General features: G+C 52.5%; 2 protein-coding genes across 3 annotated transcripts; one reads left to right on the top strand and one right to left on the bottom strand.

The window, feature by feature from the left end:
• Positions 1–273: 273 nt before the first annotated feature.
• RAD51D (RAD51 paralog D) lies at positions 274–7,409 on the bottom strand. Of its 2 annotated transcripts, XM_059829238.1 has the most exons (11): positions 7,387–7,409; positions 6,964–7,080; positions 5,662–5,723; positions 5,385–5,503; positions 4,544–4,625; positions 4,300–4,434; positions 3,757–3,852; positions 3,476–3,566; positions 2,547–2,617; positions 1,533–1,700; positions 274–820 (listed from the first exon to the last, which is right to left on the bottom strand). In XM_059829238.1, the coding sequence occupies exons 2-11, from the start codon at positions 7,043–7,045 to the stop codon at positions 737–739; spliced, it is 990 nt and encodes a 329-aa protein (XP_059685221.1). In that variant the 5' UTR covers positions 7,046–7,080; positions 7,387–7,409; the 3' UTR covers positions 274–736. The 2 variants fall into 2 exon arrangements, with proteins under 2 accessions (XP_059685221.1, XP_059685220.1); XM_059829237.1 differs by lacking the exons at positions 274–820; positions 1,533–1,700 and having other exon boundaries at positions 2,088–2,617.
• A 4,193-nt stretch (positions 7,410–11,602) lies between these two features.
• Positions 11,603–24,397, top strand: UNC45B (unc-45 myosin chaperone B). Its single transcript, XM_059829077.1, has 20 exons — positions 11,603–11,812; positions 11,948–12,117; positions 12,897–12,933; positions 13,252–13,427; positions 13,992–14,081; positions 14,580–14,747; positions 16,102–16,270; positions 16,550–16,720; positions 17,553–17,724; positions 18,068–18,368; positions 18,781–18,875; positions 19,541–19,682; positions 20,113–20,253; positions 20,444–20,571; positions 21,041–21,107; positions 21,474–21,587; positions 21,695–21,810; positions 22,295–22,412; positions 22,520–22,675; positions 23,581–24,397. The coding sequence occupies exons 2-20, from the start codon at positions 11,956–11,958 to the stop codon at positions 23,851–23,853; spliced, it is 2,796 nt and encodes a 931-aa protein (XP_059685060.1). The 5' UTR covers positions 11,603–11,812; positions 11,948–11,955; the 3' UTR covers positions 23,854–24,397.
• Positions 24,398–24,414: the final 17 nt, after the last annotated feature.

Genomic DNA, 24,414 nt, shown 5'->3' with positions numbered 1-24,414 from the left:
CTGGTGTCAGTCAGGACTCGTCCACCCCAGCCGATCCAGACCATAACCTCCATCAATTAACAGCAATTCTTTATGCAGCACAGCAGTGCCCCAAAAATACCAGCAGGTCCCTCCAGGGTCTGGTGTAACTCTGGGGAGAAGGTCAAATCAAGCATCCGATTATGTCCCTGCTCATCAGCAGCCTGTCCCACCCAGTCCTGCTAGGGACTAAACCTCAAAATTTTAATTAAGTTAACAGCAGTTGCCATTAATTGAATTCCAGCTCCCAACAACCACAGTAGTGTGCAACATCTTTTTATTTTTATTTCTGAACCAAGACCACTGTGGGCTGCCCAAGGACCGTCAGAGCTCCGGGACCAGAGGGCAGCGAGTTATGGGGGGAACAAACCCAGCACGAGGAGTCATGGGTTTGTGCGGGGACACGCCAGCTGGCCCCAAGCCCACACCTTAGGACAGGGCTGGCTCTGCTGCTTGGAGACAAGCCTGCAGCGGAGGAGAGGACCTGGCTGTCGTGCTGCCCACACAGCTCAGCCACCATGGGCTGCATCTGCTGAGGCAAGGAGATCTCTGAGGAACCCCACGCTCGCTTTCTCCCCAGCACAGAAGAACAAGAGCTTCTTCATGTTGGTCCTTCCTGGGGCTGCAGGACTCTCAGCAACAGTCTGTAAAACCTTCAGTGTGCTCGCCTGCTTTTTTACAGTTCTCTTGGACCTTGACATTTGCTTTTCCGCCTGCATCAGAGCCCCTGGGTGGGTGTTGCTGGGCTCAGCTCCTGCACATCACTGTTGCCGATATCCAGCTCCACCTGTATCCCTGTGGGCTGCAAGGAGAAACAGACAGGAGCTCAACCTCACGCTGCTGGGACTCTACGGGCAAACCTATACACCACTCCATCACCTGCCCAGAGCCAAAAATCCCCTATTACATCCCCTTGAGGATGTCTTTCTGCTGGTGCCCTCATTTTAACCGGGTTTGCTGAACACAGATACAAATAGAGAATGCAATTTAGTAAAGAAAGAACATCTTGCTCCGAGATATCCCCAGACACATTGTAATTTAGCACATCCAGGATGCATTGCGCTGCCCAGCACGCGACCACATCCAAACCCATTTGGATCAGACCACAGAGCGGGCTCGGAGCCAGGAGGCTCAGGCAGCGCTGCCCCGTACATAGGCAGGATTCAAGCCAAAGTCACCTCTGCAGGTGTCGGAGCCAGCTCCGTGGGATCCTCACTGCCCATACACCATCAGGAGAGCGAGACAAGCAGGAGGAACACTGTGACCTGGATTGGAAGTGGTGCCACTCATTTAACGTGCCTATAAGTACAGGCTCAGGCTGTTGGGAACAGATGCTCTTCTCTTCCATAGCATACAACCAGGCTGCATTTGCTCCTGTCCCATTGTCACGCATCACCCAGCGAGGCCTGATCCTGCCCTACCCCCGGAAGGGGCCTTCCTCTGCTCCGAAGCCACATCCATGTCCCATATAGCTTCTTCTCCATTACCAGAGGGACTGCTCCAGGGAGCCTCACCTGCCGGGGTGACTTTGCCAAGGAAGCGACGCGCTGCGTGGTGGCTTTCTCCCAGGTGGTTTCTTTGCTCTCCAGCAGCACCCGGGTGCTGGGCACGAAACTCCAGGAGCGGCCGAGGGCTGGCTTCAGTGGAGCGGTGCTGCTGTCCCTTGTCACCTGGTTAGTCACCTGCAGCACAAAACAGGCTTAGTGCCGGGGAAAAGCAGTGCCACTCAGTGTAATGGAACACCAGAGATCACCGGGAGATAATGGCCAGTCTGCAACTTCTGCGAAGACTTTTCTTCTCCATCCTGAGCCCTCCTTCTTGGCACACCCATGCCATCCCCTCTAAATGCAGCCCACACAACTGTCCCAGACATGTACTCAGGTAGGAGCTCGCTCATATCTGCAAGCTGCAGTGATTCCTGGTGCTGAAGCCACCTGCAAAGTTTAACCTGGAGCCTCCAAGCATCCCTCCAGGCACCCCCTCCTTGTCACTTTATCATTAATCATAGCAAAGGGCAGGACTGTCTCAACACCTTCCAGTGCCAGGTTCAGCACAGGACCATTTTCTGTCGTGCCCTTCCCAATTCAAACACATTAATTGTGGTCCCAGCAACCTGTCTGGGTGCACTGAAGCAAATGCAGTTGCTTGGCCAAGGGTTGGGGAAGACCAGAGCAGGGCCCGTTCCAGCCCCCAGCTCGTTTTGCATGATGCAATGCCCTGCAGTTCCTCCAAGGTAACTAAGCAAGAGGTTACTTAGTAAGCTGGCCAGCCCCTTAAATGAATGGCGTTACATCAAAAATAAATACAAACAACCTTTCCATCTGTCCGTACTTAACTCTACCTTGCTCAATCGAGTGAATGCCGTGTTGGCTGAGGACAGCAATAAAAGCAGGCAGCAAATCAGCCCTGTTCTTGCTCCACACTTGCTGGAATAAGACATCCACGGGCTGCAGAGAAGCAGAGGCTCTACAGGGCTCCTCACCATGGCATACGGCAGCACGTGAAGGACAGGGCACAGCAACACTCACCACAACAGCAAGGCTGAACTCCCTGGCCACTGTCTTCAGCTCCCTGGCCAGCTGCATCATGATGGCCAAACCTGGAGGAGGACAAAGCAGTTGGGCGTTTGGGGATCAACTGAAACAGAGGGACCAGCCCCCAAAGTGCACCTTGGAGGCAGATGACATCTAGATTTGCATGAACACTAGATTTAGTGCCAGTGCTGGTGTTCATGGGCACCTTCAACCTTTTCCGTTACCAGCACCCCGATGTACCCACTGCACTCACACACTCCAGGGCACCTCAGCTGAATGGATGTAGCATGGACAGACCAATCCCCAAGTTGTTCCAACCCCTTCCTTTCCCATCTTAGAAGCCCTGAGGCCAAAAAAACCTACAAAAGCACCAGGAACTCCAGACAAACCCAGCCAGGTTGATTTAGCAGGTACAGGACCCCTCTCTCCAGCTCACAGCTTCATTTCCTACAGTCGGTGGTCAAGGGGACCTCCTGTGACGGCACTGGCTGCCACCAAGGTGTGCAAGACCCTCTGGAAGGTGTTTGAGGGGCCTCCTTAGTATCTCAGCCAGCAGAAAGCCCCTCACTTTCTGGCGGAAAGAGTCTCGGGGAGCTTTGCAAACTGCCAGCAACCACCACGTATCTGTGACACTGTAAGCAGAGGTTTTACTCTGTGAGCAAACAGTTCAGTGCCTTCTCTGTCCTCTGGATGGGTTTCAGACCACTGGCAGGAGCTTGCACAGCCACAGCCAGCTTGAATGTTTGCCAATAACACTGCAAACAGACTCCCATTTTATCCAGTTGCAAAGGAAAAGCTGGGAGCAGTTGCACTCACATCCATCCTGCCCCACCTCCAGGCACAGCATGCATGGGAGGAAGATGCTCTTCAGGACAAGCAGAGAGGTCTGGAACCTCATTGCACATCCTAACAAAGCAGCTCACCCTCTGACTGCTTGCCACCCAGCAGCGGGTAGATCACGGCCGAGACCGAGTCGATCACCACGATCTTGAGAGATCCCATGGAGCTCACGACCTGAAAGAAGGAGGCACCGTGTGCAACGTGGAGTAACAAATCCAGCAGTTTGAGGTCATGAGCTGCACAGAGGTTCGAATGTCCCCAGGACGGGGTGTCACCCCAGATCTGGTGTCACTCATCAGGCACAAGCCTCCCGGCTTTATTTGCAGCTCTAGGGAAGGGAAAGGGCCCGGAGCGTCGCTTCTACCTGCTGGGAGAGGCGATCCCGCAGCTCCTGCAAGGCACTCAGCATTTCATAGATGTCGAACACACGGACCACCTGGATCCGCTGCAGAGCCTCCAGCTGTGGCACAAAGTGGCATCAACAACAGCCTCATCCCCTCCAGGACCCACCATATTCCTCCTGCCCAGCTGCTACCAGCTCTTCACATTTATACCATGCCATGGAGACAGGGACCCTTATTTCTTCCACATTTGCCTCCACCCCATGAACACTGTTGTCCCCATTGCACTGATGGAAGCAGCGATGCGGATTGGGCTCGGGGAGCAAAAGCGTGAGCAACTACAGCAAGCCCTCCTCTTCTCCCCAAGGAAAAAAAAAACACAAAGTGTAGTGTCTGTCCCTGAGCACAGCACCCACCCAGCCATGGGAGGAAGAGTTTGGACCCAAAAAAGCCCATGGGGACAAAGGCAGAGCTGGACAGAAAAAACGTCTCTGGGGCTTGTCTGCAGGCAAGAGCCAAGGCACAAGTGGAGGAGCAGCAGCAGGATCAGCTCCAGGGGAACTTGCCTGCTCTTCCTCGTTCTCTGCCCGGGCTCGAAGCATCTGGTAGAGACGGGAGGCAGTGAACCCACCCGTGGAGTCGAGAAACAGGACATGCTGCTTGAGGCTGAGAGACACGCTGGCTGCAATGCCCAGGCACACCTGGAGAGGCAGGTACCAGGCATCAGCCAACCCTCCCAGGTCCCTCTGCTTCGCGTGCCCGAAGGCATCTTCGCCCTACCTGTCCTCTCCCCTCCTCTGTCCCACTCACCTGCGTCTTCCCACTGCCCGGCACTCCCATGAGCTCCGTCACTTCTCCCGTATACAGCCCGGAGTCTAGCAGCTGGTCCAGGCTACGGGTTGAACACCAGGTGGGATTATCAACACATCTTCAGCCAGAATGGCAGGGGCATTGGAAGGCAGCAGTTTCTAGCATTCCCTTCCCAAAGGCAGACAAGTTCCTCAGGCTCTGCTCCTTCCCTCCCATCCCTAGCTCTCTCCACATTGCGGGCAACAGCAGATCTGCAATGTAGGGGCTACAAGAGGACAGTCCTGAGCTGGAGAAGAGCTGTGGTCCTGGGAGCAAGGTTTGAATACCCAGGGTTTCTCTGCATAGTCACTGAACCCAGCGAGGGGACGGGAGGAAAGTAGTAAGGACACGCAGTAGAGTAACTCATTTCCATGCCTGATCTAGACAGTTTGGACCATCATCACTCAACAGTCCTCCCAGATCCATAACTCTCCTCTCTGGAGCCCTCGAGGGAAAGGCTGAAGGCAGCATGTTTTCCAGTCTAGAAGCGCGACACACAACCAGTTCCCAAAAGGCGAGCAGGCTGCCACAAGGACAACAGCAATGTCATTCCCTCAAGGGACACAGACCAGCTGGCTTTGCTTTCACAGGACATGAAGAATAATCACCTCTTGCTCACAAAAGGCAGAGCCAGGCTGTGGCTGGAAGTTTTTAAAACAGCTGCTGGGGATGGTGTGGACACCACCGAGCCTGCTCAGGGCATCACCATGTTGAAACCCAAAGCCTGCGCTAGGCAGCCGTGGCCTCTTGCAGCAAGCCCAGCCCCGAGCAGACCTGCTGGCTCGCTGGGCGATGTACCCACCTTGGGCTCCCCGTGGGCAGGATGGCCGTGGAGCTCTTGAGCTCCTCGTAGAGGTCTGCTCCATTGGCAGGGAAGGCAGAGAACTGGGCCAGGAGCACACGTCTCACTGCAACCAGTGCCTGGTGGGCAGAGAGGTGTCTGGAAACGGGACTGAGGAAGTCCAGGGCCAACAATGTCCCCTGCAGAAGGTCCCCCCAGACAAGCCCATCCAAGCTGTGAGCTGATCAGCTTCTGAGCTCCCCAGTTAACACAGCAGGACTCGGGAGTCACCCCTTACCTTGTAAGACAGGGAACACTTCTGGGCAACGTCCTCCAGGTCTGATGACACAAAGTCTATCACTGCAAATAACATGAGGGACAAGAAATTGGAATCCAAACCTGGACAGGCTACGAACACCAAAGAGACGACCAGCTTAGACAAAGCCTGCCTGCACCAACAGGCAGAATGTCTGTGCCCTCTGCCAGTGGGTGAGCAGGATGCCCCACAAAATGGAGTATCGGAGTTTTCCCTCTGAGATGGCCCCACCGCCCATTGCAAAACAAATTGTTTCTGGCAAAACAGATCAGGGAGAGAAGCTGGTAAAACTTCTCCCTGTTTTGCTCAAGAGCTGCCCAGGGCCATTAGATAGCTGGGGCCAGCCAAGAGAAACCCCTTCTGCCACTGTACCAAAGTCTCAAGGGGGCCGTGACTGACCCAAAGCGCCAGCCCTGGGCATGCCAGGAAGGGCTAAAGCCACAGAATGAGAAGAACTAGTGGCCCCATCGCTGATCTCAGGAACCACTCCAAGATTCATTTTTTCACATAGATGTGTATGTTATTGGTTGAAAAAACAATAATGGCGAAAAGCAGTTCTTATAGGGAAAATGGGGATTACAGCATCCATGGCTACAGCACACACAGGATCTCACAGATCCCATTTAACAAGAATAAAATGGTGGATTTTTCAGCTCTAAGTTTCTCAGAGCAAGTAAAGAATCCACCTGAAGTCTTTTCCTTCCCTGCTAAGAGCAGGAGGTGCCCAGGGTGCAGTGTGCCAGGAGCCTGGGCATTTTTCAGGGGGGAAAATGCACAAACCCTCCTGAAATACCTTCTAAAAGCCGCAATTGATCATCCCTCAGAGAGCCTCCGCAGAGACCCCTTCTATGTCCTAACACTCTCACGCTCCTATGGAGAAATCTTGACTCATCGTATTCAACCAGGGGGACCCAGAAGACATCCAGCACAGAGGACACAGGAGGGATATTGCACCAACATCACCCTTCCAGGGTGGGGGATGATGTGGGTGCAGGGACGGGAGCCGCAGCCCCCCACGCTCCTGCAGTCGATGCCCAGCGTTCTCATGGCAGACAACCTGCGCCCACCCTCCTTTTCGCTACGGGGCTCTAAGAAAACTCCTCGCTGCAGCTTCTGGGCTGCAAACCAAAGCCAGAGAGGCAGGAGATGTTTTCCAGGGCCTTCCCCACAGCCCCGACCACCCAGCCTGGCCGATGGGTCCTGCGCGGGAGGAGAGTGGGGTGCCACCCCAAAGGTGCAGGCAATGACGTTCCCCAACCCGAGACCCCGCTGCTGCCCCGTTACCAGTCCTGATGCCGTTCACCCGGAGAAGCTGGATCATCTCTTGGGTGAGACCGGGGCAGAGCCCAGCCCGCAGGACCACCATGTCCTTGGCCACCCCCAGGACGGAGCACCACGGGGCTGGAGAGGAGACAGGAGAGCAGATTTGGCACCGTCCTGACACGGATCATACCCCACGCGTGCAGCAAAGCCACAGCCTGCCCCCGGAGCTGCAGAGACACCACCCAGGCCGTGGCTGGGGTGGGTGGTTTAGTCTCCCTTTCGGCCCGAACCGCCCCAAATCCCGCAGGCAGCTCCCGCTCCCGGGGCGGCGCAGCAGGCGGGGCACCCCCACCCGCGGAGCCCTCCGCGCCAGACGCGCCCGTGGGACAGCCCCACGCCGAGTCTCCCACCCCACCCTGCCCTCCCTTTGCGCCCCAAACGCACCTCCCGCTCCCCCAGGCACCCCAGGCCAGCCTGCCCCGGGGCCCGCTCGCCCCCCCCCGCTTCCTGCCGGCAGCGGAAGGGCCGGGCTGGGCTCGAACTCGCGGCCGCGCCGCCGGGCCCCCGCCCCGCCTCTGCACCCGCCGGCTGCCACCCGCCGCCGCGCTCCCCGGGCAGGGGCTGCGCAGGGTCCCCCCCCCGCTCGCTCCTCCGCCGGGCCTCGTCGTCGTCCGCCCCCCGCTCCTCCGCCGGGCCCAGCAACAACCCTGGTGTCCCCCCCCCGCTCCTCCACCCGGCCCAGCAACGACCCTCGTCGTCGTCGTCCCCCCCGCTCCTCCACCGGGCCCAGAACGACCCTGGTGTCCCCCCCCGCTCCTCCACCGGGCCCAGCAACGACCCTGGTGTCCCCCCCCCGCTCCTCCGCCGGGCCCAGCAACGACCCTGGTGTCCCCCCCCCGCTCCTCCACCGGGCCCAGAACGACCCTGGTGTCCCCCCCCCGCTCCTCCACCGGGCCCAGAACGACCCTGGTGTCCCCCCCCCGCTCCTCCGCCGGGCCCAGAACGACCCTGCGAGCAAACGGGACGCCCGGTCCTGCCCGCGAATGCCCCTCCGGAGCCTCTCCCCTCCTCGCTGGCCCCGGCACGGAAAAACCTCTCCGGCTGCTGACACCCAAGGGTGCTTCTGGAGGGGGGGGCACGCAGGCAAACGGGGGGTTTCAGCTCGCAGCACAGCCCGGTGCCGGCGGGGACACGGGGGGAGCACCTGGGAGGACCAGAGCCCGCTCGGGAGCTGCAGCAAAGCGAGAGCAAAGGGAAGAGAAATGGGGCTCCCCCCTTAGCTATAGCAGCCCCCCCAGGCACCAGCTGTCTTTCAGGGACCATCAGCACAGGTGCCAGCGGTGCTGCGGCTCCGGGCTCTACAAATAACGGAACCAGAGCCCGGGCTGGCTGGTTTTGAGGGGGGGTGTGGGCAGATGCTGCTGCTGGGGGGGCTGGGGGCTAGCTAGCTGTTAGTTAGTTTAAAAGTGTAGACAGACTGAAGAAGTAGGAGATAGAGGTGAGGCTACACCAGTTTTCTCTTGCAGAGCTCTTGTGTGTTTCTGCGCAGGGCTCGTTTCGCTGTCAAAGGCATAGTTTGTGTTCCGAGCTGGGCTCTCTGCTGGTGCCGGGTCCTGCACTTGGGTCACAACAACCCCAGGCAGCGCTCCAGGCTTGGGGACGAGTGGCTGGAAAGCTGCCCCGCAGAAAAGGACCTGGGGGTGTTGGTCGACAGCCGGCTGAATATGAGCCAGCAGTGTGCCCAGGTGGCCAAGAAGGCCAACGCCATCCTGGCCTGTATCAGAAATGGTGTGGGCAGCAGGAGCAGGGAGGTGATCGTGCCCCTGTACTCGGCGCTGGTGAGGCTGCACCTCGAATACTGTGTTCAGTGTTGGGCCCCTCACTCCAAGAAGGACATTGAGGTGCTGGAGCATGTCCAGAGAAGGGTGACGAAGCTGGTGAGGGGTCTGGAGCACAAGTCTGATGAGGAGCGGCTGAGGGAGCTGGGGGTGTTCAGTCTGGAGAAGAGGAGGCTGAGGGGAGACCTTATCGCTCTCTACAACTACCTGAAAGGGGGTTGTGGGGAGGTGGGTGTTGGTCTCTTCTCCCAAGTGACAAGTGGTAGGACAAGAGGAAATGGCCTCAAGTTGCACCAGGGGAGGTTCAGACTGGATATTAGGAAAAATTTCTTTACTGAGAGAGTGGTGAGACACTGGAATAAACTGCCCAGGGAGGTGGTGGAGTCACCATCCCTGGAGGTGTTCAAGAAACATGTGGATGTGGCACTGTGGGACATGGTTTAGTGGCCATGGTGGGGTTTGCTGGTTGATGGTTGGACTTGATGATCTTACAGGTCTTTTCCAACCTTAGTGATTCTGTGTGATTCTGTGGTGTGGCTGGGCAGACTCATGGTCCCCTGCAGAGCTGGTGGGGGCTGAGTGCTTGCTGGGAGAGCAGCTGTGAATAGGAAAAAACCCTTTAATTATAATTTCTGAAGTTATTTCTGAGATGAACCTGGGCTCTACGCCCTCACTTTAGCTGCCCTACACTTGCATTAGGGGTTTGAGGGGCAGCTCTAAAAGGGATTGCGTGCAGCTTTAACCCAAGGAGAAGGTCTCTAATGCTGGGTTGGCGAAAAGCTCAAGCCCTGGCTGCTCAGCACAACTAGCCCTGCTGCTGCTCTAGAGATGCTGGAGCTCATCCTGGGATTTTCTGGAGGGTAATTTCACCATGGACCTCTGCCAGCTCTCTGCAAGGTAAGGTGGGATCCCAGGGCTGGGTTTGGCAAGACTCATCAGCTGGTGCTTGCAGTTGGGGTTGCAGGGTGGAAAATGAAGATGTATGGGGGGTCTTCGCTGTTCCACAGGCGGGGAGAGCTCTGTCCCCGAAAGGGTCTCGCTGCAGGGGAAGCCGGGGGGCTGTCCCCCTCTTTGGCCGCCTGGGACTTGAATTTCCCAAGGAAAAGCTTTTCTTCAGCCGATGCCTCAAGAGGCCCCCCCACACTCGCTGCTGCTGAGGCTGCAGCCCCTCCGGGGCAGGGGCGTTAACACATCTGCTCCAGCTGCGGGAAGGCACAGGGATAAGGTAACTCCTGGGGCTGATCCCCCTGTCCTGGGCAGCTGCTCTTCTTCCCTGCCACTGCAGTGTAATCACTGATACCCCATCCCAAAAACGCAGACCAGGGGGAGCTCAGGCCACTCTTAGCTCTGTCTTGAACATTAGCAGCATCAAACACAATTTTATTTTGTAACTTAGCTTACTTGAAGTACCTGTAGCGCTGCCATTCATGAAAATGAAGCCTTTATTCTGGCTAACTTGAGAAAGGCTGTGCTATGTACACCATGAGTACCGAAGTGAAGCAAGCTGACTCTTCCTCTATACCTAAAGCAATGTGGAAAGGGTTTTCTGGCATGTTAGTCCATGTGAGTCCTAGAAAAGCCATGGTCCTGAGTCTATCTAAGGCAGAGATGGCCTCTCACACCCTCCACAGATGTGGTCCTTGTGCCTTGGACATACCCCCAATGAATGAAGGTGTTTGAGCTACCTGCAACTGCTCTGCAGGTGATATGCTGTGAAAGGGACTTCCAAATTGCTTTGCAACCACCTCCTGCCCAGATACCAGGGACCAGGCAGTGCTGTCGGTGCAGGGTGAATAAAATAGGAGACCCAAACAGGGCAGTCTTGTGCCAATTCTTGCTGCGTAAAATCCGTGAGCCACAACACAGATCATCAGTATTAAAGAGAACTTAATTTTTTTTCTTGGCAGTGTCTCAGTGTGGAAGTGTGTTGTCTGCTATAGTTCAGCTCTGTGGCATAAGCCTGATCGGAGCAACTGACCTGATACTGGCCAGCCCGTGCTCCCCTTGGTCATTTCCCCATCCCTACTGCCAGTTCCCCCATTTGCTTTATAGCTGGGATGCCCATAGGTACGCTTGGGAAGGCAAGGCCTGAATTTTGGGGGAAGATAAGTCGCAAAGCAGAATTTCTGATGGACTGTGACCCCTGGGAAACAAGGTAGGGTTTGAAAGGTTCAGGTCTTTGGAGCTCAGTGCTGCTCTGTCTACTGGTGTCACTCAAATTGAGACCTGAGACTTTCATCACAGCAGTGGGCCAGTATGTTCCAGTACAGATATCTGTGTTAGTCTCTGCTGCCAAATGAGGGGAGGTGGCAGTGCCAGTCACGGGTGGGATTTGCAGTGGGGTGGGCTCCCAAAGCCCTGCGAGAAGGAGGCAGCGCTGGGTGCGAGTCAGCTTTCTGTCCTGGGGCGTTCTGGAAGGTGCTGGGTGCTGCCGCAGCTGCTGGCGTGGGGCCGCTTGTCCCCGAGGCTCAGCTGTCTCATGCTTCCCTAAATAGAAAGGGAAAAGGGTCTGAGCACTGCGACGGGGGTCAGACGTCCCAGCCGTGGGTTTTTCTGGCATGAACCCCCCCATTCCTGCTCCCCCTGCCCCATGCAGCTCTGCAGGTAGAGGGAAGGTGGGATTTGCCCCTGTGGGTGGGAGAGGATCCCCTCTCGCTGCAGAGAGGTGCTGCCCGCTTCCACGCAGGTGCCCCCCCGAGCTGGGCGGGCTGCCGGGGGCCCTGGCTCGCAGCCCTCCCCAGGCACTATATAGCACGGGGGGGACGAGGACGGGGACAGGCTGCGGTGACAGGTGACGTTGACAGGCAGCAGGAGCTGCCAGGTCCTGCCCAAACTTGGAGCGGGAGGCGAGCTCTTTCCTGAGCCACACGGACCCTCTGTGGTGCCAGCAAACTTCTTTAAGTCTTCTTTTCTGTTGTTTTTCTTTCTTTTATTACTTGATTCCTAAGGATCTACAGCCGTGCGAAAAGCTTCTGAGAAGCCATAGCCTTGAGGAGCAATTGAGGACTTCATTTTCCAAACTCTTCAGCCTGGTAAGCTGCTTTTATTAATGGGTGTGTTAATTATACGTCGGTCTCATGGTGAAACTCAGCTTGATGGAGTAGGCAGGCGACCCCGGTGACACAGGCTGCTGAAAATGGGCTACAAATTGATGTTTTTCCTTAAAGCTCTCCAGATGGAGGATCCCATCCAGCTGAAAGAGGAGGGCAATAAATATTTTCAGGCCAGCAACTACGAGAAAGCCGTTCAAAGCTACACTCAAGCCATAAAGCTCAACAAGGACAAGGCGCTGCAGGCGGTGCTGTACAGGAACAGGGCAGCGTGTTTCCTCAAAAAGGTGAGAAAAGCTCTGGGTTTGCCTGGGCAGTGCTCAAGGGGAGAGCAGGGAGGCAGCCACGGGCGCTCGCCAGCTGTGGCCTGTGTGGTTTGTCCATTTATTGAATAGAGTGTTTGCAAACTGATCTGAAATTATTTGTTCTGGGCTTGTCCTGGAGCGGTAAAGCTGCCTCCCTGCTTCAATCCTGATGGGGCTGAGCACGCTGGTTCAGCTCAGAGACGGTCCCACTTAATCACTTTGAAGCAAAAGCTTTTGGCAGCCAGCTGGCTCTGCGCTTACGGGAGAGCTCCGAAAGCCACGGGTTGGGGTGCAGAGGGACGAGAGAAGCTGACGTGGATATTTAGCAAAACAAAATGTTATTGGTATCTGTACCAAAATTGTCTCCGTTCCCTGCAGTCAGCTTGTAACGACCTGCAGTGGGATTTTAGCAGATTGCTTGCAAGTTCCTGGATTTTCACTAATCCAGGAGAAGTGACACCAACCCAGAGCAAAGCGCAGATAGGCTCTTGTGAGTATCCCCTCTTCCATCACTGCCCGCAGTCGGCTGCTGCCTCGTCATCAGCATATGTTGTCTCACCTGCATCACAGACCTTTTCCTCTTCCCCCATCAGTGGTTAAAAGGTACCTAAGCCCCCATCTTTCCTTCTGTCGGCTGCTGCTGGTTTCACTGGGGTGTCCTGTTAGTAAGTGGAAACAGAGAGGTCACAGTGTGCATCAGCAATGGGACGTCCCCTGCTATTCCACTGCTAACAAATCACTCCTTCCCTCTGGTTTAACAGGAGGAATATGCCAAGGCAGCCTCGGATGCGTCTAGAGGTAAGGAGGGGGCTGTTTTCAGAAAGGAGAGCTGCGTTTCTGGGTACTGCTCTCACATCTGCTTTTGGGGCACTGTGGTCTTACTCCTTGATGTCCACTAACAGCCAAGTGCTGAGGCCACAAGGGAATTAATGGAGGTTCAAAAGAAGATGCACCAATTCAGTGTGTTGGTGCAATCGGTGCTAATCAGGTACCGATTCACTCACAACGTTAACTATGTCTCGAGGCGCTGTAGTCACTGTAAAGCAAATCACAGTTTCCACAGAGGATTTCCAAGAAGCCAACTCTGATGTCTGGTGTTTTGGATCACTTTCACAGCTATTGACATCAATGCTTCGGATATCAAAGCCTTGTACCGGCGCAGCCAAGCTCTGGAAAAATTGGGGAAATTGGACCAAGCGTTCAAAGATGCTCAGAAATGTGCCACCATCGAACCCCGCAACAAAAACTTCCAAGAGACCCTGAGGCGACTGGGGGCTGACATCCAGGAGAAGGTAAATGCCGGGGGAGCAGTCCCAGGTTCACAGACCGGGTGTGGGAAGTCCGTGCTCGGTGTTACACAAATGGATTGCTGGTCATACTGGAAACTCAAAACAACGTAGGGCGATAAATAGGCTCCATTAACTGGAAGTTCAAACTTGATGCGTGTAAATCTGAGGATCAGATTGAATGGTTAAATTGAAAAGCGTGGCGGCTCACTCCTGAGCCTGGTCTGGTCCTGAATGTCTGGGTAAGGTCCTGGCAAGGAACTGGACCAGCTTTGGACTGGGTCTGGCAGTTGCCACATTGACTTAGTTACCTTTACGGGGGTGCTGTGAAGAAGTCCCTGCATCACTAGGTACCGTGAGGTCTCACAAATGATGGTTTAGGGCTGGCTCTGCCCATGCCCACGAGTCTGAGATGGGTAATCGATACTAATCGCTGAGAAGCAATGCCTGTTTTCTTATTCAGCTTAAATTGCCTTTGGCTTGGGGGTCTGTGGTGTCCTTGAAGTGATAAAGGAAGACTTGTCCTTGATTTTCTCCCTCTGATGCCCCATGCTCTCTCTGTCGGCACAGCTGCGCGTTCAGTTCTCCACGGACTTGAGGGTGCAGAAGATGTTTGAAATCCTGCTGGATGAGAACAGCGAGAAAGAAAAGCGAGAAAAGGTGAGAACTGTCCTGGACTTGACAGGACAAATTGCTGTTTAATGTCAGAGGCCATCCCGAGGAGCAGAAGGCTGCGTTCCCTTCCCCACCTCCCCCAGACAGAGGACGAGGTAAGGAGCTTGGAGATGAACTGCACTCGGAGAGACAACCAAGAGGGGAAATGCCCCAGAGGCATCATCCTTGTGCTGTTGGGAAGATGGGGCAACCTCCCAAAATAGCAAAGGTGGGATCAGACTGGACTTCTGCTCAGCCCCATCTCTACCACCTTCCCCATGTTTCCCTCCAAGCAGTGACCCACTTTTCTTGGGCAGAGCGAAGCCCATCACCCAGATGCACCTGGAGAAACTGCCCGGTGGGGTCAGAGCTGGTCCACTGCATCTGTCAGGAGGTGGCCACCCCACAGCTCCCACCGGCACATCCCGGAGCTGCACGGAGGTGCTTCAGAGGCTGCCGGCACGGCTGTGCTGCTGACCCCGCGTTCTCCTGTCTCCCACCCAGGCTGCCAACAACCTCATAGTCCTGGGGCGGGAAGAAGCAGGTGCCGAGAGGATTTTCCAGAACAACGGGGTCAGCTTGCTGCTGCAGCTGATAGAAACCAAAAATGCTGAGCTGATCCTGGCAGCCGTGAGGACACTTTCGGGCATGTGCACGGGACATAAGGCTCGGGTAAGTAACTGGGGGCTCAGGACCTTCGCTGCTATTGCCTTGAACCTGGGGGAGTGGAAAATTGCAATAGTTCACAATGTTTGTGAGCAGTGGGAAAAATTAAATCCTACAAATAAAATTTAAAATTTTTTGGGAAAAAAAAATACAAATAAGCAAGCGGGGTTAACCCAGACTATTGAAAATGCCCCTGTTACTGTGCTCCTGATCTCCGGGGTCAAAGCCGTATGTGTTCCCTACAGTGCCTTCATGTGTGCCGGTGAAGTAAAACTTATGACGAGTTGTTACCACATACATTGTGGGAAGCGTGGCTGGGTCAAATCCACATCCTCCATCACAGGTCTCGGAAAAGCAATAAATAACTTTGGGAAAGTTTTGTCCAAGGCTTAGATGACAGAAAGCAGGGAGAGTCTACAAGAAAGTTAAAGTTCCTGGGAAGGGTCCCAGGCAAGTCCCAGGGGTCTCTGAGCCAGCTAATATCTTACTGTACACCAAGACTGTTTTTATATAGTGTAAAATCACAGAATCACAATCACAGAATCACTAAGGTTGGAAAAGACCTGTAAGATCATCAAGTCCAACCATCAACCAACAAACCCCACCATGCCCACTAAACCATGTCCCACAATGCCACATCCACACGTTCCTTGAACCCCTCCAGGGATGGTGACTCCACCACTTCCCTGGGCAGTTTATTCCAGTGTCTCACCACTCTCTCAGTAAAGAAATGGCTCATAAGAAGCCCTGTCTGTGTTATGTGGTTGGAAGCAGGAGATGGACATGGGCAAAATGTCAGTGTAACAACGCAAAGAAGTGGGGGGCAACTACAACACAACAAAAATCTACTGGATAAAAATCCAGTCCAGTGGAGACCTATTTTTATTTTTTTTTCTGAAACATGAACTATTGTCATATGCAAAAAGGCTGTTCTGCAAAGCCCGTGAGGTCAGTGTGCTTCTGAACGTGCCTCCCGTGAACTACTGATGTGCCACCGTGTAGGGGGACAGGCTGCGTGATGACACTGGGTGTGCTCACAGCCAGGGTGGGGTTCATGCACCAAACAGGCTCTTTGTTAACAACCTTTGTTAACAAGCCTCTTCCCAACCCAGCCACGCTCATCTCAACATCCTCGTTGGAAATGGTCTGTTGCAGTACTGGCAAATCTAGATTTTAGGAGTTGTCTTTTTATAAATGAAAATAAGAATGAAAAGCAAAACTCTGCCTTGTACTGACTCAGGATTCAACCAGGAAAATACTTTCTTTGTACAAGCTGAGGCTGACCTTTCTAAATCATGCAGGAAGGAAAGGCTCATTCCCCTTGCTAACAGCTGCCCTGCTCTCTCCTTTCTGGGGCCAGGCCACCGCCATTCTCCATTACCTGGGCATTGACAACATTTGTATGTGGATGTCTGTAGACAATGAAGAAATCTCCCTGGCTGTCTGCAACCTCCTGCAGACCATCACTGACTGTTTGCTGGGCCAGGGGAAAGAGGAGCATCGCGGGAAGGAGGAGGCTGTAGTGCTAGGTAAGGGTGCATGACCTGGTGGTCCTTCAGTCTTGCTGGAGGAGAAGTGGGGCGAGCAGGGAGGGCTCCGCTCCTGGGATGTCCTTGTTCTTTGGTGACGTGGGGACTTTACCCTTCAGCTGTCCAGGGTAACAGCCTGCACACAGCTCTTATCCTCATGGTGTTAACTTAAATACCTACGTTCCAGCCACGCGATGGCTTTGGATGGTTTTCACTGGGTTCACCTGCTTTTGAAGATAATTTCTTGTAACTGGCTGCTACTGTCTTGCTTCTGTGTAGATACTAAAAAAGACTTGAGGATGATCACAATGCGTTTGCTGGATATGCTGGTCAGTAAGAAGGTATCTGGGCAAGGGCGAGACCGAGCTCTCAACCTCCTCAACAAGAATACACCGAGGAAGGACCTGAAAGACCATGACAACAGCAGGACCATCTTTGTCATCGACAATGGTGAGTCCTTCCCTTCCATCCTGTTCTGGTTTGGGAGATGTGGAGCTGAGTATTCTTGCCTGAATACCTGTAGAACTGATCCTCTCTAAAATAAGTCCTCTCCAGGTTTTTGGGTGCATGCAAGCCTGGAGCAAAGTTAGACTTATTAGCAGGAAACAGGATTAAGAGAAAAAAAATTGTGTATGAGAACAAGAATTTTTCAGTTTCTAAAGGACTGACTTAACTTCTCTGGTTAGTTTATTCCAACGTACTTGCTAATGTTAGGAGGATTCGGCTCGGATAAATTGTCTAGCTTAGGATGAGATGAGCACCTACCGAGCTTGCTGGATCCTTAAACCGGTCATTTCTAAAAGTGGAATGGGGTGAGGGATTTGTGTGGGGTGTGTTTTTATACTAATTCCAATGCGTATGTGTGTTCCCATTTTGGTAGAAGTTATTTAATAACACTTTAGCAAAAGGAGGGTTAAGACATCCAGAATCACTTGAAAATCAGTGACATTTCCTCAGTCAAAGCCTCCAGCCTTGGAGGTCAGTAGGTTTAATGCCTCCTGACAAAAATAACTGATCCAGCCAGCGACCAAATGCAGTTTTGCTTATCTCGCTCTGAGAGCTGGATAAAAGCCTGATGCTGCAAACCTGTAATCTCACCAGCAGAACTCCTCCCCAGTAAACATCTGAGTGTCGTCTTTGTTTCAGGCTTATGTGATTAGGCTGCAAAGTAATTGAAAACTGTCCAGGCTGGCTATTTCACTGCAAGAAACCAACAAATAGTATCTTGAGTTTTGTACAGACCCTCTCCCCTCCAGCAGCTGTATCACTCCATTGTTTCCAGGCTTAAAAAAGATACTGAAAGTGGTGGGCCAGATTCCTGAGATGCCTGACTGCCTGCCACTGACAGAGAACACCCAGCTGACTGCCTCCGTCCTCCTAAATAAACTCTACGATGACCTGCGCTGCGACCCGGAGCGTGACAACTACCGGGTGATCTGCGAGGAGTACATCAAGTGAGTCAGGGCTGAGCTGGCCCAGAGGCACAGGAGCAGGAGGTCTTAAGGATGAGATGAGGCACTTGCAGTCCACTTAGGTGCCAAATTGAGGCCCTGGGAGATAATGATTTGCTTGAGATCCTGCTGAATCCTTCAGCTGGGATCCTCAGATCCTCACATTGTACTCTTACCTGCTGGATCACAGCCTTCGCATGGATTTGGGCTCAGCTGTGTCCCAGATACCTATATATTTCGGCAGTGGAGCTCAGTTCACAATCTGAAGGAGGACGTTCCCTGCTCAAGGGAATGAGAAGTGTAAGCAACTACTCTTCCACACACTGACTCCCTCTATCCCATGCAGGAGCAAAATCGACCCACAGGACATGGATAAAACACTCCATGCCATCCAGATGGTGTCTGGTGTTCTGCAAGGGCCCTTTGACTTGGGCAACAAGCTGCTTGGCATGAAGGGAGTCATGGAGATGATGGTTGCCCTGTGTGGGTCCGAGAGGGAGATTGACCAGCTGGTGGCTGTGGAAGCCCTCATCCATGCCTCCACCAAGCTGAGCCGGGCCACCTTCATCATCTCCAACGGGGTGACGCTCCTGAAGGAGATCTACAAGAAGACCAAGAATGAGAAGATCAAAATCCGAGCCCTGGTGGTAAGGATGGCAGCACGTATCTCTTATCACCTGCCACACTCACCAGCTTAACCCTGGACTTGGGAGAGGGAGGTGGTCCTGGGAACGTGTTGGGTTCACTCACCTCAGACAGGGGATGGCCTATGGTGCTTCTCCCTGCAAGGAAGGAGGAGATGGCAGACCAGAGGAGCGAGCACATGGATTATTGGTAACTTTGAAGGCAAAACTGGTTAATATTCCATTAAAGACATCTGATAAGAGTGTAAAACCTCTTCGCTGTGCTAAAAGCTGAATGATCTACTGGGTATTAGGATGCTTCCTCTTTGTTAGACCTGACTTCAGACTTTAGATATGGGATTAGGCTGATTTGGGGCAGCAATACTAGAGGATTAATGAACCTTTCTCACTGGTGTATCCTCTTCATTCTCCTCAGGGTCTCTGCAAGCTGGGCTCAGCAGGAGGTACAGATTATGGACTGCGGCAGTTTGCTGAGGGGTCTACCGAGAAGTTAGCCAAGCAGTGCCGAAAGTGAGTGATTTTACTTTTTCCTTCTGTTGTTCCATACTTTGCGAAATACAGTATGCTCCTTTCCCCAGAGATCCTGCCTGCACGTTGCCTTCATTTACTGTTGCTGCCTGACAGCTGACAGTGCCCCCAGAGCCATTGCACTGGGACCTGGAGCTCTTCCGTGCCTCAGGCAACTGTCTCTGCCTCGATATCCAGATAAGCCTTCTCCCTTTCTCACTTCCCACGTGAGAGACCAGACACGGTCCCTCCCTCTTTGCCAGAATGGTACAGCATGGTCAAGTGCTGTCTAGGATATGCAAAAGTACCTCTTGAAGGTGAATTTACCAGGTGGACTAACTAAGGAGGTGGGATGAAGTTAGAAGTGACTGAATGGGTGATCAGTGCTGCTGGCACTGGTAGCAGTGCATCACGTGTTTCACGTGATGGTGGCGGCAGAGCAGTGCTGACTAGCTGCCCTGGTCTGTCTTTCCCTGCAGCGTTTAGATCCCTTAAGTTGGGCCATGGGAGGAAGGTCATGTCTCAAGGGAAGCACCCACAGTCTTTAGGAGCTGCAGCAAAGCCTGAGTACATGTTGGGGTCTCAAGATCTGTTTTTCCTCCCTCTTCACCCAAAGAAATTAGTCCTGGCTCCTGAGATAGAAATGTGGATGTTTTTCTCTCTTTCAGGTGGTTGTGCAACACCAGCATTGATGCCCGGACGAGGAAGTGGGCTGTGGAAGGGCTGGCATATCTAACCCTCGATGCAGATGTGAAAGATGACTTTGTCGAAGATGAGCCAGCGCTGCAAGCTATGTTTGACTTAGCCAAGGTCTATCTCCTCACCTTCTTCCCTCATTCCTCTAGTAGCATCAAGTTCTCCTAGCTCTCCAGCCCAACACTGTCTCCCCAGGCAGGAGGAGATGTGACCCCAACCCCTCACCTCTAGTTTTGCCTGTGCCACAGAGACACCTCAAGGTTGTTATCCTGCTTTCCTCCCAAGGCTGAGGAAGGTTGCTTTAACCTTTACTGTCAGCAACTGCATGAAAACTAAAGGCATCAAGGTGTTGACAGCATCTGATGATGTCAAGCAGCCTGTTTGACCATAAAACCTTTTGCTTTTCCCTGCCCTGGGCTATAAAGCTGGAAATAAGCCTAAGAACACTTCAGCTAGTGCAAACCACCATGATGGCAGTCCTAAGGGACCTGTTTTCTTGCCATGTCTTCCTCACCCTCACATAAGCTTTTATTTTTCTGCGTAGACAAGCGACAAGACTATCTTGTATTCTGTGGCTTCTGCACTGGTGAACTGTACCAACAGCTATGATACCAAGGAGCTGGTCCCAGAGCTGGTGCAACTGGCAAAATTCTCCAAGCAGCATGTGCCTGAGGAGCATCCGAAAGTAGGTTGTCTACAGCTGGGGAGCTGGGAGGAGATGCTCGGATCTGAAGATTCTTTGGTGTATCCATTGTCACAGACCTCAGGTCTCCTGTCGCCGAGGCTGAAATTGCTTTGCTCTCCATCCAGGCTTGGCTGTAGTTAGCAGATGGCAGCTGCTAAGGGGCTAATCCCTTTCCAATGTCCCTCCTCAGGACAAGAAGGATTTTGTGGTGAAGCGGGTGAAGCGGCTGCTGAAAGCTGGTGTCGTCTCTGCCTTGGCCTGCATGGTGAGGGCGGACAGTGCCATACTGACGGACCAGAGCAAGGAGCTCATCGCCAGGTGCCTTCATTGCTGTTGCGGGAGCTGGGTGTGCTGGCCAGTCCCTGTGCCACTGAGATGGGCGCCTGGGCTGGCTCCTTGTTCCAGGGGTGGTGCATTCTGCCTGTGGGGGAGGGATGAAAGGGAGGTGGAGAAAAGATTTAAAACCAAAGATTTTCTTAAGCAATGTCATAAAAAGCCACGTTCTGACCTTGAAGCTGGCTTACAGGGCTGCCTTGCTAGGATGCGTTTTGAATTTCTAGTCCTCTGTACTGGTTTTGGCTGGAATAGAGTTCATCTTCCAGGCCTGGAAACTTTTTACTGTGCCATTTGTTGCTTCCTCCTGGAGTGCTGTGGGCACTGGGTTACACATCTGGAATTTACCCAGTGGATCTGGCACTCCTGCAAAGCCTTAGCCCCCTTCCACGAGGGATGTGGGTTATTGCCGTCCCGCGTGGCTGTTTCGCTAAGTGATGCTGTGCTTCTGCAGGGTGTTTCTTGCCTTGTGTGAAGACCCCAAGGACCGCGGGACCATTGTCGCTCAAGGCGGTGGAAAGGTGATTACTTTTATGTGTGTAGCCCAACCTGATGCGCAGTTAATGTCTGTTTGGAACCTGCAACACATCTACAGTGAGGGAAGGTGACAGAAAAGCATGAGCTGTAGCCCCTGGGGCCCAGACTGATGCTCCAGTCCTATCTCTGCAAGCCTCCAATGAAGAAATCTTCTTGAAACAGCTGTGTGTGAGCTACAAGCTCTGCTGCGGTGCCTATTTGAGAACAAAAGCAAGACATCACTGTGGGCTACAGTCCAGACCTATTTCTTCAACAGACACATCTTTGGGATATTTTTAACTTATTTTAGTATATTAAGGCAATCCTGTAAACATTCTCAGAACACTGAATGCTTTCCTGTGTGTCACCAGGCCCTGATACCTCTGGCTGTGGAAGGCACAGAAGTTGGCAAGATAAAGGCTTCTCATGCTCTGGCAAAAATTGCTGCTATCTCCAATCCAGACATGGCATTCCCAGGGGAGAGGGTAAGCTTAAAAAAAAAGAATTAAAAAAATCTGGATAATTCCTGTAGCAAATGAAAATTGCCAAGATCCAAGAGCTGGAAAAGCGGTGACATGTCTTCTGTTCTTAGGTGTACGAGGTGGTGAGGCCCCTCGTCAGCCTGCTGAACACAGAGAGAGATGGCCTCCAGAATTACGAGGCTCTATTAGGTCTCACTAACTTTTCAGGAAGAAGTGATAAACTTAGGTGAGTTTAACTGCTTTTTCACGGAATCACAGAATCACTAAGGTTGGAAAAGACCTGTAAGATCATCAAGTCCAACCATCAACCAGCAAACACCACCATGCCCATTAAACCATGTCCCACAATGCTTCGTCCACACATTTTGACCTTTTTTCTTCCCCAGGGGTGAATGTGAATTTCAGTTCAACACTTTTCTTGTGGGACTATGAAGATTGGTCAGTTTGAGTTACCTTTGGCAGAGCTGCAAAGGCCTCAGAACTAAAAGATTAATAAAATAGCCAGAAAGAGGAGAGTGGCACATTTTCCTCTAGAAAGAGGAAAGACATGAACCTAATCTGCATTAGATAGGGAATGAACCACATGTCATGAGCTCCAGTGCTGCAGACACTGATTTGTTTCAGGGCTTTCCCCGTCTGCAGTTAATATTTTGTAAGTTGGTTATTGCTTGTCCCAGGATGTATTTTTATTTGACTGCTCTTCAACACAGGATGAAGATAGTCAAAGAGAGGGCCCTGCCAGATATTGAAAACTACATGTTTGAGAACCACGACCAACTTCGACAGGCAGCCACAGAGTGCATGTGCAACCTGGTGGTCAACAAGGAGGTAACTCACTGGGCATCTCGGACTTGACTGCGTGCACCGGTTTGTGAGCCGCTGCCATGAGGCATTCCTGAATATGCTCTCTCTGGATATCATGGGGCTTTTTTTAGGTTCAAGAGCGGTTTGTGGCTGATGGAAATGACCGGCTGAAGTTGGTGGTGTTACTGTGTGGTGAGGATGATGAGAAAGTCCAGGTTGCAGCGGCAGGAGCCCTGGCCATGCTTACAGCAGCACAAAAGAAACTCTGCTCCAAGACGACTGAAGTGGTAAGACCGTAACTCTGATTATTGGCAGTGTAGACATACCCTTGAAGGGGTCTGGCTCAGTCATAAAAATGCCTCTCAAAAGGAAGATGTAGCCCACCGGTTTGATAGCGAGGAACTTAGTGGGGAAGCTGAGACCTGGGTGTGCATGCTCCTAATCCATCCCTGCACAAAGTAAACCAGCCCACCTTGTTATACTAGACTTCATCTCAGAGCCGAAACATTTTTATATAGCTATTCCTCAAGCTAAGTCCAGGATGCTAACTGTCAAGCAAGGTTAGGAATGCAGAATATTATTCTGTAGGCCCTTAAAGCTTTTGATAAATAACCTGAAATCCAAACCTTGTTTCACCCAGAAATGAGAAGAGCTTCACAGATAACCTATTGAGCTTTACAGATCCCAAAACATCTCAATTTTCTGCACAGATCTGTGGGTCCTGAGAACTCAGACCCCGCATAGCTGAATATCTGTGAAGAGCTGTGGTTGAGAACTCATGAAGCCTGTTATGTTGCACACAAGCTGGTGTTGGACACTGGGGCTTGTTAGAATAAAAATGATTAATCAAGCCAAAGGAGGGGCTCAGGAAAATCAGTGGGGGGAGTGAGTGGTCTGCTTCTGGTTGTCTCAGCTGTGTCAATACTCTGATGAGATTCTTTGCACAGAGATTATGCAGCAGCCTAAACATGAAACATGTTCCATGTGGTGCCGGTGCCATGAAAGCTTCTGACTTTAGCATAACAAAAATGGAGTTCAAAAGTTTGGAGTCAGGTTTCCTTAGTTAAAGAGTCAAATAACCGTACCTGACATGAGTCCCTGAGCTTCCTTCTGCTGAGAAATGCTTTGTCAAACTCACATTTTTGGTTGAGGTATTCTTCAGATCAATACTAATGATCTCTTTCCCTCGAAGACTACCCAGTGGCTTGAAATCCTGCAGAGGCTCTGCTTGCACGATAACATGGAAGTACAGCACCGAGGACTGGTCATCGCTTTCAACTTAATCAGTGCTGACAAAGACCTAGCGAAGAAGCTGGTGGAGACGGAGCTCCTAGAGATTCTGACATACATTGCCAAGCAAGAAGATGACCCCAAGAAGCAGCACATCATTAATGTAGCACGTGATTGCCTCACAAGGTGCATGGATTATGGGCTGATCAAACCTCTCTCGGGCATGATGAAATGAAAAGCACCAAAAAAGGCTGAGTGGGGGGGAAAAAAGCTACTGAGAAATGTGGAGAAGTGAGCGCCATGAGGAAAATCCAGTGCCATTCTCAAGGCACAGAATAGTTTGGGGACAACTTTGGAGAATCAGAAACTCTGTGAGGAAAACAGGGGCATTTGCCTGGGAAATTTGGGAAGTGTCCATCTGAGTAATTCCCAGATGGTGTAAATCCTTTCTTTGCCCCCATTCAGCTGATAATGATGAAAGTGTCAAGGCCCAGCTGTAAGAGTCAGTTGTGTTGGAAATGTGCTAGGGGCTGTTGTAAGGAAACTCAACTGAGCTGAAATCTGTTGTGCAACCACCTACAGTTCCTGGTACTTCTGGAATTCCTAGCAATGGTGGAACAGGGAGGGTTAAATGCCTTCTATCCTGTAGTCAGAAAATAGGTTGGGTTTTAGCTGTGTGCTTTTTCTGTTCATTTATGGTATTTTTAAACAGCCTTAAGTGGTGTGCCAAAGTGTGAGGATGGTGGATGGACTCTTAATAAATCCACTACTTTGTTCCACGTGGAATTCCTGTTCT

The sequence above is a fragment of the Gavia stellata genome, chromosome 25, assembly GCF_030936135.1.
Source record: "Gavia stellata isolate bGavSte3 chromosome 25, bGavSte3.hap2, whole genome shotgun sequence".
NCBI classification, from domain to species: Eukaryota; Metazoa; Chordata; class Aves; order Gaviiformes; family Gaviidae; genus Gavia; species Gavia stellata.
This window is presented reverse-complemented; position numbering and strand designations above follow the sequence as displayed.